General features: G+C 42.6%; 1 protein-coding gene across 5 annotated transcripts in view; it reads left to right on the top strand.

Annotated features, from left to right (window-relative positions):
* LOC121634654 (F-actin-monooxygenase MICAL2-like) overlaps nucleotides 1-16,832 on the top strand; it is a 66,932-nt gene that overhangs the window by 42,271 nt on the left and 7,829 nt on the right. For 2 of the 5 annotated variants that reach the window (XM_041977475.1, XM_041977474.1), the window contains exons 17-21: nucleotides 3,894-3,977; nucleotides 10,962-11,118; nucleotides 15,608-15,702; nucleotides 15,804-15,855; nucleotides 16,012-16,165. In XM_041977475.1, the coding sequence (XP_041833409.1) occupies nucleotides 3,894-3,977; nucleotides 10,962-11,118; nucleotides 15,608-15,702; nucleotides 15,804-15,855; nucleotides 16,012-16,165 (542 nt within the window). Of the gene's footprint in view, nucleotides 1-3,893; nucleotides 3,978-10,961; nucleotides 11,119-11,641; nucleotides 11,903-15,607; nucleotides 15,703-15,803; nucleotides 15,856-16,011; nucleotides 16,166-16,832 lie in introns of those variants that run through there. The other 3 variants (XM_041977477.1, XM_041977476.1, XM_041977478.1) reach the window with 2 other exon arrangements.

The raw sequence follows: 16,832 nt of genomic DNA, 5'->3' as shown, positions 1-16,832 counted from the left end.
GTATACACAGAATGGCGTGATTCTAGGGAGTCCCTGAACTTATCCTCCACAGCAGGGATTTCCAAACCTTCAAAGAAGCTGTCTATTAGTCTCGGATCAGTGGGAGGTTCAGAAGTATATAAATTAGAATAAAACTCCCAAAACAGTCTGTTAATATCCTCTGGGTCTGATAGTATTCCTGACTCAGATTCCCAAAAATTTGATCTTTTACATGTGTAGTGGTGACATGCCTGAGATTATAAGCAAGAGCCTTGGTTTCTCTCCGTATTCGTATAACCTATGTTTAGAATTCAACATTGGTCACTCAGCCTGACCAGTTGAAAGCATGTCAAACTCAGCCTGATGTACAACACGCTGGTTATACAACTCAGAGGATGGGGCATTCACATAGGCCTTGTCAACTTCAGAGATGAGATCAATTATATCTTTGTCTGGCCGTTCGAAATTTATGAATAGAAGCATTGAGGGAAATGATGTGGCCCCTTAAAAAGGCCTTAAGGATCTCCCAGAGAGGGGATGGTAAAGTTTCATTATATAAGCACGTTGACAAGTGACGTCACGCCCACTTGCTCTTTGACCCAGTTTCCAGTTGGAGGGCAAAAAAGCCGGTGCCCTCCACTGTCAGAAGACGTGAAGTTGACAGCAAGTTACGCTAAATCTAAATCTCGCCCTGAAATATTATTAAATCAGTATGGTTAACGCGTGTAGAGCTGTAGCCTGCACAAATAGACGAAAGAAGGACAGACATGTCAAATTTAATAGGTTTCCAGCGGATGTAAAACGCCGAAAGCAGTGGATAACAGCCATGAGGAGAATGCAACTGGATATGAATTCTTACTCTGCTTTGCATGTGCAGTGGGCAGACACTACGTAGCCTTTTAATTTTTCCAAGCAGATCCACACCTGATGCTTCCGTTTCTTGTCGGTTATCTTCTGCGATGGCATTACGGCACACTTTAAGAAACACACTACGTTCATGTGTTCATTGCTGTGGTACAATATCTGCCCTACATGTCCAGACACAAAGAAGTTATAGCCATTTGGTGACTTGTATGCCTTCATCGCCTCTGCTGTATAAATTCCTGGCGTGTTAATGAGGTAGTTGTAGATATTGCCATACTGAACTGGCGGTCATTTCTGAGGACTGTCAACCCATAGATCGCCAGCTATTTTAAATGGGTCTGTAAGCTTTTCGCTAAATACAGTTAGCTTTGCACTGTACCTGTCGCGATCAAATGCACAAAGATGATCTAAATTAGTAATACCTAAATCTTTAGTTTTCATTATGTGAACAGATTTGGTCAAAATGACGATATACTTGTACACTACAATGTTTTGGTCATCACGAAAGCTGAGTTTTTTGCCCTCCAGCGTAGTGCACATGCTCGGGATTACCGGACGTAAATAATAACATTCAACGTGCGTATAATTTAGTTTGTAAAAATATGTCTATTTGGGAGGCAACAAAACATTCATCTGCCAAAAGAAGAGAGCTGAACGGCCATCTGAATCAGTTTAGTTTATGGTTGGGGAGGTTATAAACCAGCGTCACAGGAGCGTGGTTAGATATAACCATGCTAGTGTAGTCACAGGATTTTACAAAGGACAGTAATGTTTTATGTATGAAGAAGTAGTCTATACATGAATAGGTATGGTGTACAGGTGAGAAAAAGGAGTATTCTTTCTGGGTGGGATTAGGAAATCTCCATGGGTCAATCAGAGCACAGGACTGCAAAAAGCTTTCTATGTATTCAGCTGTTTTAGATTTAGAGATGATGCGAGTGGATGATCTGTCCAAGAGGGGATAAATTACACAATTTAGGTCACCTGCTAATACAAGTTAATGAGTATCCAGGTATGAAATAGTTGACAGAAAATTATTCATATATTTAGAATCATCCCAGTTAGGGGTGTAGACACAGGCTAATGTTACAGGCAGATCGTAAAGTTTGCGCCACAATAACAAAACGACCATTAAGATCAGATATAGTTTCAGATGGAGTAAATTGTACTGACTTGCTGATTAAAATGCCAGTCCCTCTAGCCTTTCCCTGAAAAGCTGAATGATAAACCTGTCCCACCCAACCTCTCTTCAGTCCAATACACCCAGTTCCCCTCATATGTGTTTCTGTGAGAAAAGCGATATTGGTTTTAAGAATTTAAGGTCAGCCAGGACACACACACACACACACACACACACACACACACACACACACACACACACACACACTAACTGCATACACCCTCCAGCTGAAAGTCAAAACTCACTTTAGGTCTCCCAAACCTAAACAGTCCCAAAGTTCCGCAAGCAGCTGAAAAAAAAAAAAAAAAAAAAAATTTAAAAATTGCAGTGCAAACTACTCAAACTGTGTACAGCAGATACTCAAATAGGCAGCAGCAGTATCCACTTTGCTGTTCAAAATCAGTCCCTTATTCAGTGTAGTCAGAAAAAGTGTCAAAGAAAACTGCGTAATCTGGCAGTGCCCAAAAAGCCATATTTAACACCTATTGAGATATTGCACATAATATTAAGTCTGGTCCAACTGTGAACCTCTAAACTTATATAGCAGGATGCAGCATAGAACAGAAAATGACATATTCACTCATCCTTTAGTTGCAAACAATAACAGGCAATGAAATATTGTCATTCAATCCAAACACTTGCGTACCCATTAATGAGTACATAAACATTTATGTAGGATACGGCCAGTTCGGGGTCAGCGAAGGATTTCTCCTCCTCTTTGAAGGTGATGTGGAATGTAACTGGAAAGCGAAGTCCAAACTTGACATCCTTGACTTTTTTGAGGAGCTGCCTCGTCTCCGTGAAAGCTGCATGCTTCTTCGCCACTTCTGGAGCAAAATTGGGAAAGATGTGTACACGCGTCTCCTTGTAGAACAGCTTCTTGATATATCCATCTAAAAACAAGGTACACAAAAAAATAAATAACTAATAAATAGAGGTGGAAAGTATCTGCAGCACAGAGCAGCTACCTCTTCCTCTCCACAGCATTTAGAGCCTAGATGAAGGTGCACGAAGGGATGCTTTCTGTCTTCACTTTCCTCTTTATCCTGATGTTAAATACATCATCCAGGCTGCTGAATTTCACCTGAACTGCTTTAGATGCTATGCACACAATTCTCCCTAGGGAATTCTTTTTCTTGATGGCAAGGTTTCCATAGCAACAAATGAGTAAAAAGGAAATGACAGATTTAATATAAGTATAACTGGCTGGTTATTAATAACACTACACTGGGGAACTGGGGATGGTTATCTAAAATCAGTGCAAACATACTTTGTTTTTGTGACATTATTCGGAGGAAGGCTTCTTCACACCAGCATATAAAATACTCAAAAACCTGGCCAGGTATGTTTTTTAAAGTTCTATAGATTTACTTTCATGACATAATTTTAATATCTAGCACTAAACTTGAGTGAGCCTAACCAGCATGATTTTGCTGGTGGACAGTAACTACTGTAGCGACTAAATACAACTATTATTTACATTCAGTCTTACTGGGGAAAAGTAATTCCCCGTTTCCTGCTCTCAATGATCCACTGATTAGAAGAAAATGCTGCACAGAGCTCTGGCATCTTTCATCTGTAGCTGCTGTGTAGGTTGGCTGAGTAGTGACCGCTCCAAGATGGCAGCGATGCTTCTTGCACTCCAGTAGCCGATGCATCGTGTATATGTCTCTTTAAATGTCTAGGGGGCGTTGCTGGTCAGAGAATCAGACTGACTTCAGACCATCATGTACACAATAAAGGGGCCTCAATCGTTTTCTGATTGGTTTAAATATCCATTGAGTGTCTTGCATCTTTAGTCTTCTGCACCTCCCTGAGTCCAGACCAGATCGATAGTCTAACAGTGTCCTTGTCCTGTCTCCCCCCAAAGAAACGGACTCTTCAACAGGAACAGATGAGTTTTCGCTTTAAGGAGAGGATCAAGTCTCAGAACATGTCCAGCAGAGACGAGCAGGTACCTGAATTCCCTTGAGAGCTCTCTGTTAGACCTGTCTGTCCCTGTCTATTCTAGTCTATCCAAGTATTTCCTGGTCTCTCCTGATGAGTTCTGGTCTAGCCTAGTCTGTCCTGGCCTCTTCCAGTTGGTCCTGGTCTATCCTAGTCAATCCTAGTCTGTCCTGGTCTGTCCATGTCTGTTCCAGTCTGTCCTGTCTGTCTTTAAGAGTCTCCAGTGAGGACTCAGTAGTTGTTTGTGGTCTCTGGCTGCATCTGTCCTTGTATCCCTGCGGCCTCTCATGTCTTCATGTGATCTGCGAATAGTTCCTTTTGAGAAGACGAGCTGGTCTCAGACCATATGGTCTTCCATAGTGTCTGTCCTGACTCTGAAACAAAAACTGCAGTATTTTATCTCAAACTCAGCTGCTTTGTGGTGCCACCCTGCATCAGAAACGTCATCTTGGCTTTATTCCAGCCATAGAGGAGCATTATTTTTCTTCTTTTCAAACACACATAGAACTTTCTGCTCACTGGTTGATCTTTGGCTGCTCCCGTTTGGACATTACCATCAATTTAAGCTCTCTGATTGGTGGAAAATTTGACAAGAAGTGGTTTCATAATCATTTCCAGGTCTAAATAGAGGTCTCTTAGTAGTGATAGTGACCTTTTTATGGTGAAAATGTGATAAATAAAGGTGTTATCATGGATCATTGTGGATGTACCACATGAAGAAAAGTGCTGGGGGTAAAGTCATCAGAGAAATTTTATGTTGTTGTCAGAAAACCAGTGATGGAGGAAGTTGTGTCTGTAGCTGTGACCTGTCCTTACGTCCCACCAGTCCATCTGACTGTCTGTCTCACCGGTGTAGTGAGCTCATTGGCTTAGCAGATACATGTTTTTATTGTCCATCAAATCATTAATGTTCTTCATGTCTTTTGTGTCAATCAAGTTCTTCACGTTCATGTCCTATATGATGTTCATGTCTTTCATGTTCTTCATGTCCATCAATTTCATCATGTTTGTCATGTACTACATGTTCTTCATCTGCATTGTGTCCTTCATGTTCTTCATGTCCTACATGTTTTTCTTGTCCTACATATCTTCATGTCCTTCATGTCCATCAAGTCCTTCATGTTCTTAATATCCATCAAATCCTTTGAATTATTCATGTTCTTCATGTGGTACATGTCCTACATGTCCTTCATGTTCTTATTGTACATCAAATAATTCATGTTCGTCATGTCTTTTGTGTCCATCAAGTCCTTCATGTTCTTCATGTCCTACATGTTTTTCTTGTCCTACATATCTTCATGTCCTTCATGTCCATCACATCCTTTATGTTCTTCATATTCTTCATGTCATATATATTCCTCATGTCCTTCATGTCTTCATGCCCTACATGTTCTTTGTGTCCTTCATGTCCTACATATTTTTCATGTCCTATATGTCCTTCATGGTCTTGATGGACATGAAGAACACATGTCATACATGTTCTTCATGTCCGTCAAGTCCTTAATTTCTTCATGTCCTTCATCTCTTTCAAGTCCTTCATGTCCTACATGTTCTTCATGTCCTTCATCTCCGTCATGTCTATCATGTCCTTCATGTTCTTCAAGTTCATATTCTTTATGTCCATTGTGTCCTTCATGTTTTAAAGTTCATGTTTTCGTGTACTTACATGTTTTACATGTTCTTCTTGTCCTTAATGTTCTTCATGTCCTACATTTTTTCCATGTTCTTCATGTTCTTCATGTTCTTCATGTCCTTCAAGTTCTTTATTTCCATCAAGTCCTTCATGACCTTAATGTTCTTTATGTTATACATGTCCTTCATTTCCTGCATGTCTTTCATGTCTTACACGTACTTTATATTCTTCATGTCCATCATGTCCTTCATGTTCTTCAAGTTTATGTCTTTCATGTACTTCAGGTCCTGCATGTTCTTCATTTCTGCTTCCTGTTTTGCTGCCGTGCGGACGCTTCCTGCTCTGCTCTCCTTTCTGCTTGCATTTTTCTTCTTTTTTCTTCTTTTTTCTTATCTTTACCGGCAAGAAATTTAGGAACAAGGACTCCTGGTCACTTATAAATCACTGGAACGAATATATTTTTTGATAAATTTAGTTGATTGCCATCGGAGAACTAGTGGAATGATGTCTCCTAACCCTGCAGTATCAGTGAGCTGCACTGAGTGTGAGCAACTTTCTTTGAGGATAACACAGTTGGAGAAGAGGATTGAAACACTGCAAGACATTCGTGTGAATGAAGAATTTATTGACTCTGTAGTAGCTTCTGTACAAGCTACTGAGTTGTCAAATGGATTGAGTCACATCTTCATACGCGAAGGCATGTCGAATGTGGAGCCTCCCGCTACAGACCTGGCTGATACACTTCCCTGGATGTGTTCAAATGACATTGGAATAGCTGAGGAAAATCCCAAACCGGACCATCAGACTGATCTCTCCTTCTGGAACACTGTTGGTGCCAGACCAAAGTCATCAACCCCAGCAAGAACCTGGTCTGATGTTGTTCGCCGCAGAGGTAAATCCAGCAGGAAATTTAAAGCTCCAGCACTCACTCCACCACCTGAAGTCTCACTGCATAATAAATATGATGTGTTGAGTCATATTAAAATGAATGATGATGAATGTAATGCAAGGATATATCAAAATTCAAGAAATAGCCCTAAAACTCAGCCCAGGGCTAACCAGACCAGGAGGAGAGGCCAAAATTCCACAAACAGGAGGACTAGAGAAGCTATCGGCGCCTCCACACAAAAACAAATAGACACAATTCTGATTGGGGACTCTATAACAGCATGTGAGGATGGCAAAGACGGAAAATTTAACACTTTTTGATACATCAGTCAGAGAACTGACAGAGATGTTGCCGACCATTCTGTCTTCACATCCAGATGGTATGAAGATTATTGTCCACACAGGGTCTTTTGATATTCTGAGGAGGAAAATTGGCTCTGAGATCCTGAAAAAAGACTTTTCTCTGCTGTTGGAGAGACTGTGTCAATTGGGAGCACACCATGTTTACATTTCAGGACCCATTCCTACAGCGGGTAAAGGGATTGAACTTTTCAGTAGACTTCTTGGCCTGAACACATGGTTATCAAATGCATGTATCACCCATGGAATAAAGTTCATTGATAACTTCAATATCTTTTGGAACTGTAAGGAGCGATTCAGACCTGATGGTGTGCATCCAATTCTAACTGGATGCAGATTACTTGGTGCACACTTGCGTCATGCTGTTGGGACGGCAAACCCAAACATGAGTGTACAGATAAGAGCGAAGGACACAGCAGAGAAGCGATCAACTCCCAGCTCTCCCCCTCACCAGACCCTCTTCTCCACATCACCCAAGGTCTTAAAAGGATGTCTCTATCCAGGTCTGAACCCCAGAGACCACCATCTACCAAGAAATACAGGGCTCCTCCCCCCCTCCCCCCCTCCCCCCCCTCCTCATCCTCCTCTTAGATCATCTGTCCTGGCAGACCAGGGCACGGGAGGAGGTGCAGGAGGTTCACAGAGCAGCAGAATTCTCAACAAAGATAACATGCCATGATGCGTTCAGGGTCCTTGCTGTAGTTTTGCTACTACTGACAGCTGTTCTGAGATCAAGCCTGGACCCAGTAGGATTCCTGTGTTAGTAAAATAAGGAATCGAACACGGTCAGTTTGTGGGGTGAATCGATCTAATCTGTTAACTGTACCTTGTATAACTCAGAATACAACAGAGACCAGTGTAAACTTCATAAAACTAGCTGTACTAAATGTTAGATCTCTGTCCAACAAGTCACTGTTAGTTAATGACTTCATCATTTCTCACAGTTTAGATTTTCTTTTTCTGACAGAAACATGGTTAACAGAAGACACAAGTGCTACAGTTCTTAATGAAACAGCACCCCCTCATTTTAGTTTTATGAATAAATGTCGTAACGGGAGGAAAGGGGGAGGAGAAGCTGCCTTATTTAAAGATTCATTCCAGTGTAAAGAAATTTCATTTGGTGATTTTACTTCTTTTGAATATCTTAGTTTTATTTTAAGGGGCATTCCTAAAATCCTATTTCTAATCATCTACAGACGTCCAGGACATTGTGCAAATTTTATTGATGAATTTTCTGAATTATTGTCGGTTATCTCTACTGATTTTAACCATTTCATCTTAACTTGGGATTTTAACATTCACATAGATAACATGATGGATGGTAATGTCAAGGAATTTTGTTCCACATTGGATGTTTGGTTTGTCGCAGCATGTAAAACAACCGACCCACATTCGAGGTCACATTCTGGACCTGGTTATTTCAAAGGGTGTGGAAATTTTTTCTGTAGCTGTCACTGACTTGGCCTTGTCTGACCATTTTTGTATTTTGTTTGATTTACTGATCACTCAGAATGTTCAACCAACCTGCTCCTCGGTTAGGAAGAGGTACATTAATGAAAGAACAAGTGCTAAGTTTGTGGAGGCCATAGCTATGTTACCAACAACCAGTGCAGAGTCAGTTGATGGACTCCTGGATCATTTCAATCTGAAAATCTTGAATGTAATGGATGCTGTTGCACCGATAAGAATCAAGAGCAACTTGAGCAAACAGAAAACACCATAGAAAAACACCACTGTGGTTACCAGCCTAAAAAGAGAATGCAGAAAAACTGAGCGGAAATGGCGGAAAAATAAACTTCAAATTCACTATGAGTTGTACAAACAAAGCCTGCATAACTATAACAATGAGCTGTGCAAGGCCAGAGAGCTGCATTTATCTGAAATGATTAACAGGAATGACAACAATTCTCGCACTCTGTTTGCTATGATTGAAAAACTTACTAATCCTCCTAAACAGATAAGCCCTGAGCTCCTTTCCACTGAGAAATGCAACCAATTTGCAAACTTTTTTAGCCAAAAAATTAAAACAATTAGGCAAAATATTAATTCCACACAGTCACACAAGAAAACTAGTCTGTGTCTAAAACCCGGAAACAATTCTGCTGTCATGTCGCAATTTAAAATGGTGAATTTAAAAGTCCTACAAGAAACAGTTTGGCAACATGCACTCTGGACATGATACCATCCGACTTTTTAAAAACAGTTTTTTACCTCAGTAGAAAGTGATCTCCTACTGATAGTTAACAGCTCACTGGCATCAGGCATTTTTCCCAAGTCACTAAAGATAGCTGCTATTAAGCCACTCCTAAAGAAAAGGACTCTAGACGCCTCTATAATGAACAACTATAGACCTGTCTCTAACTTCTCTTTTATTTCCAAGATTATTGAAAAAGTTGTATTTCACCAGCTTCATGACTTTTTAAATGAAAGTGGAAATCTTGATAAATTTCAGTCCGGCTTCCGACCTCATCACAGCACTGAAACAGCTCTGGTCAAAGTGTTAAATGACATTAGGTTGAATACCGATTCTGGTCAAGTATCAGTCCTGGTTCTGTTGGATCTCAGTGCTGCGTTTGATACTGTAGATCACAGAATCCTGTTGCACAGGCTGGAAAACTGGGTTGGACTTTCTGGAGCGGTCCTTAACTGGTTCAGGTCCTATTTAGAAGGCCGGAGTTATTTTGTTACGATCGACAGCTATGAATCCGAGCGAGTGGCCATGACTTGTGGAGTCCCCCAGGGGTCAGTCCTTGGACCTCTTCTGTTCAACTTGTATATGCTCCCTTTGGGTCAAATATTACAGAACTATAGCATTAGTTATCAAAGTTATGCAGATGATACACAACTTTATGTGTCTCTGTCACCAGATGACTGCAGTCCAATAGACTTAATGTGTCAGTGTCTGGAGCAAATAAACACCTGGATGAGGGAGAATTTTCTACAATTAAATGAAGACAAAACTGAGATTATTCTGTTTGGTAGCAAAGAGAAGAGGGTCAGCATTGGCAAACACCTGGAGACTCGGGCTCTTAAAATCACCAACCAAGTTCGTAACCTGGGAGTGTTGATAGACTCAGATCTGACTTTCAGCAGCCACATCAAAGCTGTCAGTAAGACAGCTTTTTACCAGCTCAGAAACATCAACAGAATTAAAAGTTTAGTTTCCCAGAAAGACCAAGAGAAACTCATCCATGCATTCATCTCCAGTAGACTGGATTACTGTAATGGTCTTTTAACAGGATTTCCTAAAAAGAGCATTAAACATCTGCAGCTCATCCAGAACGCTGCTGCTAGAGTTTTAACCAGGACTAAGAGATCTGAACACATCACACCAGTTTTGAAATCTTTACACTGGCTTCCAGTCAGTCACAGAATAGATTTTAAAACCCTTCTGATTGTTTACATCCCAGAATGGTTTAGGCCCAGAATACATCTGTGATATGTTCAGAGAATATAAACCTAGCAGAGCTCTTAGGTCCAAAGACTCTGGTCAACTAGTCCAAGCCAGAGTCCAGACTAAACATGGAGAAGCAGCATTTAGCTGTTATGCTGCAAACAAATGGAACAAACTGCCAGTGGAGATTAAACTTTCCCCAAATATAGACATTTTTAAATCCAGGTTAAAAACATTTCTTTTCTCATGTGCCTATGCATGAAATCTGCACGGTAACTTTTTTTTTTTTAACTTATCTTGCTTTTAATCATTTTAATGTAATTTATTATTTTATTGTGATTATGTGTTGATGCCTTTTACTATTCTAAATATCTGTAATATCTTTGTTTTATGTAAAGCACTTTGAATTGTCCTGTACATGAAATGTGCTATACAAATAAACTGCCTTGCCTTGCCTTGCCTTTCCTTCATGTCCAAGAAGTCCTTCATGTCCATCATGTCCTTCGTGTTCTATATGTCTTTCATGCCCAAATATTCATCATATCCTATATGTTCATTGCTTTATTGTCTTTCAGTGATTTCCTCACTTGACCTCTTGTCTGTCCAGGTGTCCTACAGTGTGTCCCGTTTCAATGTCTCTCCTGATGTCCTACAGAGTGTCCCGTGTCTCTGTCCATCCAGGTGTCTTACAGTGTTCCATGTCTCTGTCCGTCCAGGTGTCCTTGAGCCATGTGTGCTTCTTCTGTGATCAGAAGGTTTATGTGATGGAGCGTCTCAGTGCTGAAGGCTTCTTCTTCCATCGGTCGTGTTTCCAGTGTGATTCCTGCGGTGTGTCCCTGAGACCATCCTCCTACATCTATGAGAATGACAATGGTCAGTTCGCCAACCTGCTACTTCCTGTCTCAGTTTGTCTTGTCCTCAGAGGAAGCTAGGTTCAGATTGTTACCTGTAAGCAAAACTGCTTACAGGTTACAGAAAAAAACTGCCGATTAACTGTCATTTATGATGGTACATCTATGATGGTACCTTGTCTGGACATATGGACAGAAAACCCCTAAAGCTCAACTAGGAGGAGGTCTGATGTGAATTAGGAAGTCTGAAGTAAAGCCTGCACTGGGAGTATGTGGGCAGTGGGAAGACAGACGTTCAGATTTAAGCACATAAAGGGAGCAAAAATGAACCATTAGATCAGGCCTGGAAGTGTGGTTTGGTCTGGTCTGATGTGGTCTGCTCTGATCTGATCCGGTCTGGTCTTGGTCAGGACAAGGTTTTTCCTGATTAAATGAAGCTCTGACCCGATCCCTGTTTAGACCTGAGTAGAAAAGTCTTTGCAGAAATAGGATGTGTCGGGTGACCTGGTTTCGTTCTAAAGAGTCTTTGTCATGATGTTTGTTAGATTTTTCTGTCCTACAGCTGAAGGGGTTAGAGGATGAGCATCAGGCCCAAGTCAGGAACAAAGAACTGAACAGAGCCTCTTTTCCCTCCCAGCGTTCCAGATTAAAGGGGAGTCCCGTTCATCATGGCTGTTTCTCTTCTCTCTCTGAGATGTGATGAAGCAGCAGCCAGTGGCGTCGCCATGGAGACATTCAGCTTTTTGTTATGGCTGCACTCGTGACTGAACTCTGCTGCCTTCATCCAGCTGCAGGATAAAACCTCATTATCCCCTGAACTCCCAGATTTATCTAAACCCTGCAGGAAGCTGCTGTGATACAACATGAAATAAACAACACAGAAGATAAAAATCCCTCCCTCAGTTTCTTTTCATCATTAAACTGTCTGATAAAGTCCAACCTAAACCTACTCCACCACACAGGAAAATGTTTTGATCTCCACAAACAGGACATTTAGCAGAATTAGTTCCATTCATGTCTGTTCTCAGACTGGCAGATCTCAGATCACCCAATCCATCTGGATCTCAGATAAGCTGAAGAACTGCAGTAGAAAGTGGACATACAGGGAGCAGGGAGTGGACCTGCAGGCGGCAGGGAGTGGACCTGCAGGAAGTGGCCCTGCAGGGAGCAGGAAATGGACATACAGGGAGCAGGAAGTGGACCTGTAGGCAGCAGGAAGTGGACCTGTGGGCAGCATGAAGTGGACCTGCAGGGGGAAGGAAGTTCAGAAATATAAAGTAAAATCAGAATAAAATAATGAATGCTACATAATACTTGTCCTGCAGAGAGGGGTAGGTGTGCTGACGATGGGTTGACCTGAGTGGACCACCAGTGGATCACTGTCCCCTACCAGGAGGTGTTGCTGCTGTAAGGACCTGCTCTATGGCTGGGGGGGTCAAAGGTCCTTTAGAATGGTGGCTCAGACCTGGATGGAATTCTGGGAAGTCATCCTTGATGAAGCCACTTTTCTTCTCCCTAAAATCCACCGGACGTCCAGGGACAGGTTGCTATTCTGAGTCCACTGTGTCCAAATGACCAACTGGTTCAGCTCGTTGTTTTCAGTGATGAATGATGGGGGTGAAACTATCAGAGTAAAGTAGTGATCAATAACCTTTTTAAGCCCAAGATCTTTTACCCAAGCATGGGTGACAGAAAAGATCTACCTTACTAGTTGTAATTAACATGCATCACTTTGGTCCAGCTTTCAAACAAGGACATGCTGTAACTAAGTTATACTAGGGCGATCACAGTTTGGTCTATAATTTCACATCACAACTTATTTTCATAAACTCTTATTATTAATGTCACAAAAAACAGAAGCATGTGACCTATTTCTTACAAATAGCCCGGCAATCTGTGAGGTGTCTGTAAGAAAGTCGACTCCTGTACTTTGATTTGATGATTTTCATCTGTGAAAATGCCATTTCGCTGAGGTAAGTAGATCCAAAGTAGGCTTTCATTTTTAATGCACATGCGCTGAGGAGAGGAAACCTCTCTGCTGACAAGAACACAAAAGTTACTTTTGATCTGGCTTTTAGCACCACAACATCATTCCATGTCAGTTCCAGATAGCAAAGCAATTGCCTGCTGGAATTTGGCTGCATATTAACAGGCAGGAATGGGATTGAGACAAATGCAGCTATATCTTCCATGTTGTCTAACTCACCAAAACGCCAACTGGGCTCTGCTGCCAGTTTATCCAGGTTCACACAGCACTTCTCAGGGCAAAAATCATGTGGTCTTTATTGGACTGTGACATTTTTTCCAGGTTGGGAAATTGTGTCAGCCTCCCTTTCTGGTGATGTGTGGTCCAGACACTGAGCTTGGCTTTGAACGCATTCATGTGGGGAAGATTTTTGTCTTTTCCCTGGAGCTCGCCGTTGTGAGTTCAGTTTTGCCATTAGGTCTGTCAGAAACCCCTGGTCCAGTAACTACACATCATCCTATAGTTCCTAATGATCATCATTCCTTGTTGACAGAACCAACAAGGCAAAAAGAAATTCCTCCTCCCATTCTGGATGGAAATTTGCTTTTTTTCATGGGGCCTCCGTCATGCTAGCTAACAGTGTGTCAACATGCTCTCACATGGTGCCTTATATTGATATTTGCAAGAGTAAACGTTATGGCACTCTTCTCTTATCTCATTGATCACTTTAGTGCAGAGCCACACTGAAAAAATACAAACTAGATTAAAAGATCAATCAGAGAGACGTGATGTGTTTTTGGAGGAAAGAGCTACAGGGAAAGTCTCCAAGATCAACGGTTGATCACGACCACTGTTGTAAAATATCAGACTCAGGACGCTGGGACGCTGGGACACCTGTCCTGATGGAAAGTGGACCTGAGGTTGGTTTCCCTACCTGGATCGCCATGATTAAGTTGGTGAAGAAGTCCAGGATCCAGAGCGATAATGAGTCCAAATGTCTTTATTTTCATGGACTGAGTTAGGTGGACCTGAGGTCCTACAAAACAGGAAAGTTGGGTTAGCCTGTCTTCTTCATCACCATCAATCTTCTTCTTCATCATCATCAGTCTTCATCATCATCACATCATCAGTCTTCTTTATCATCATCTACACACTACAGTGAGCTGTGGCCTCTACAGTGAGCTGTGGGGGCCTACAGTGAGCTGTGGTGGGCCTATAGTTAGCTGTGGGGCTCTACAGTGAGCAGTGGAGGTCTACAGTGAGCTGTGGGTGTTTACAGTGAGCTGTGGGGCACTACAGTGAACTGTGGGGCTCTACAGTGAACTGTGGGGGGTCTACAGTGAACTGTGGCGCTCTACAGTGAGCTGTGGGGGTCTACAGTGAACTGTTGGGGGCTACAGTGAGCTGTGGGGCTCTAAAGTGAGCTGTGGGGGTCTACAGTGAGCTGTAGGGGTCTACAGTTAGCTGTGGGCTTCTACAGTGAATTGTGGGGCTCTACAGTTAGCTGTGGGGGTCTATAGTGAGCTGTGGGCCTCTACAGTGAGCTTTTGGGGTCTAAAGTGAGCTGTGGGGCTATAAAGTTAACTGTGGGGGGTCTACAGTGATCTGTGGGGCTCTACAGTGAATTGTGGGGCTCTTCAGTGAGCTGTGGGGCTATAAAGTGAACTGTGGAGGGTCTACAGTGAGCTTTGGGGCTCTACAGTGAGCTGTGGTATCTACAGTTAGCTGTGGGGTCCTACAGTGAGCTGTGTGACTCTACAGTTAGCTGTAGGGGTCTACAGTGAATTGTGGGGTTCTACAATGAGCTGTGGGGCTCTACTGTGAGCTATGGGGCTCTACAGTGAGCTGTGGGGCTCAACACTTAGCTGTAGGGGTCTACAGTGAATTGTGGGGCTATACAGTGAGCTGTGGGGCTCTACAGTGAGCTGTGGACCCCTTCAGTGAGCTGCGGGGGTCTACAGTCAGGAATCGGTTCAATGTCTATGGTCTTGAATGGATACTGACAGGAACCATGTGACCTGCTAGTGAATGATCAATGATCACCTATCTAATGAGATGATGACCTTTGACTCGACTCTCCAGAGTCTCATCAGTCAGCCTGTCAGTCTGATTTCACAGCTGTCACCACGGCAGCAAGACTTTGGTCACATGACGCCATCATGTGACCAAAGTCTCCTCAACTCAGCCTGGAGCCTCGTCTCCACATGTCTCTGAGGTTGTTCATGTCCAATCACACAGAGTTTTAATTGTGTCTGATGGCAGCCAATCAGAGCTCAGCTGTCACATGACCAGAGTTTGAACCTGAGGCGGGAGTCTGCTATAAAAACATCAGCCAGAGATCAGTCACATAGACAAGGGTGGAGGAGACGCTGTCTTCAGTCCCTACCTTTATCCTGAGTTCTTACTGTGTCCTGGTCCTGGTTCTGCCTGGGTGTCCTAGGTCTGTCTCGTTGACCTGGTTCTGGTTCTGTCTCAGTGTCCTCTTTCTGTCTTGTTGACCTGGTTCTGGTCCTGTCTCATTGACCTGGTTCTGGTCCTGTCTCAGGGAGGTTCTACTGTCTCAGGCACCCTGATTGTGAGCTCGGTGCTCCAGCTGTGAGGAAGAGGAGGACTCCATCTGCTTCACAGCGAACATCAATGGTAAGAACAGAAACCAGTTCTGCCCCATCTTGGATGGTTGCCATGGTGACAGAAGTGTGATACCTGCATCATGTTTACAGTTTGTTTGTTTGTCCTTGAAGGCGTCTCTAAGCTCTGAGTCTCTAAAGTCCAGCGACCGCCGTCGATCTTCAGGTAGGCTGCTGCACTTGTCTGTCCTTTCTGTCTTCATATGTCCACACTGTGCATGCTCCTTAAACCGGATCACTGTGGGCTTTAGTGTGTGTGTGTTTCTGTGTCTGTGTCTGTGTGTGTGTGTGTGTGTGCGTGGTTGCGTTGGCGTGTTTGCAGCTGCTTCTGTGATGGTGGCGACACCGGAGAGGATCGAGCTGGAGATCTACAGACGGAGCTCCAAGGCGGAGCTGCAGGAGGAGCCCGAGGAGTCTGACGAGGTGTCTGAAGAGGTCCTAACCCACTTCAACCTGGATCAACAAGTCCACATCAGGTGAGGAGCTGGAAATGTACGGAAAGGTGAGGGGACTAAAAGTCATTTCTCGCTCTCTTTTTTTTTTTTTTTATTAGCTTTTAAACTTTTAAATGTAAAATTCAACCCAGTAAGAAAAATGTGGTTCAGTCATTAACACTGATTCAGATTAGGATGTTTTCTGCCTCAGTAATTCATGAATCTCAGTTAGATATAACTGGTCCAGTTCCAGGACTGGACTGGAACTGGTCTGGTACCTGGACTGGACCGGAACTAGTAAAGACCAATCGAGAAGATTGGATCTGGATCAAGATTCAGGATCAGGACTAGATCTGGACTCTGGATCTGAATTGTGGGTGAGAACTGGATCAGGACTGGGTTAGGAGCCTGGATAAGAACTCTGGAAATTTACATACAAGTTGAATCCAGACTTGATGCTTTTATTCATAATTCTGGGTTTTCTGACATGTTTCTGGATAAAATGAAGGTTTATTAGTGTTGTTATTAAGGAAGACTCATAGACAGAAACATTAAGCATTTTTATTGATTCTTAAATCAGACCATCTCCAGATCATCGGGGATCGAAGGCTTCGGATCATTTCAGTGAATTGTGTCTGGATTAATTTTTTTAATCTCTGTTCAGTGTTTTGTGAATCTGGTCGGTCCCTGACTGATCTGACCTACATTA

Source organism: Melanotaenia boesemani, chromosome 23 (assembly GCF_017639745.1).
Source record: "Melanotaenia boesemani isolate fMelBoe1 chromosome 23, fMelBoe1.pri, whole genome shotgun sequence".
NCBI lineage: Eukaryota > Metazoa > Chordata > Actinopteri > Atheriniformes > Melanotaeniidae > Melanotaenia > Melanotaenia boesemani.
The sequence above is the reverse complement of the archived record's forward strand: the minus strand, read 5'-3'. Positions and strand labels throughout refer to the sequence as shown.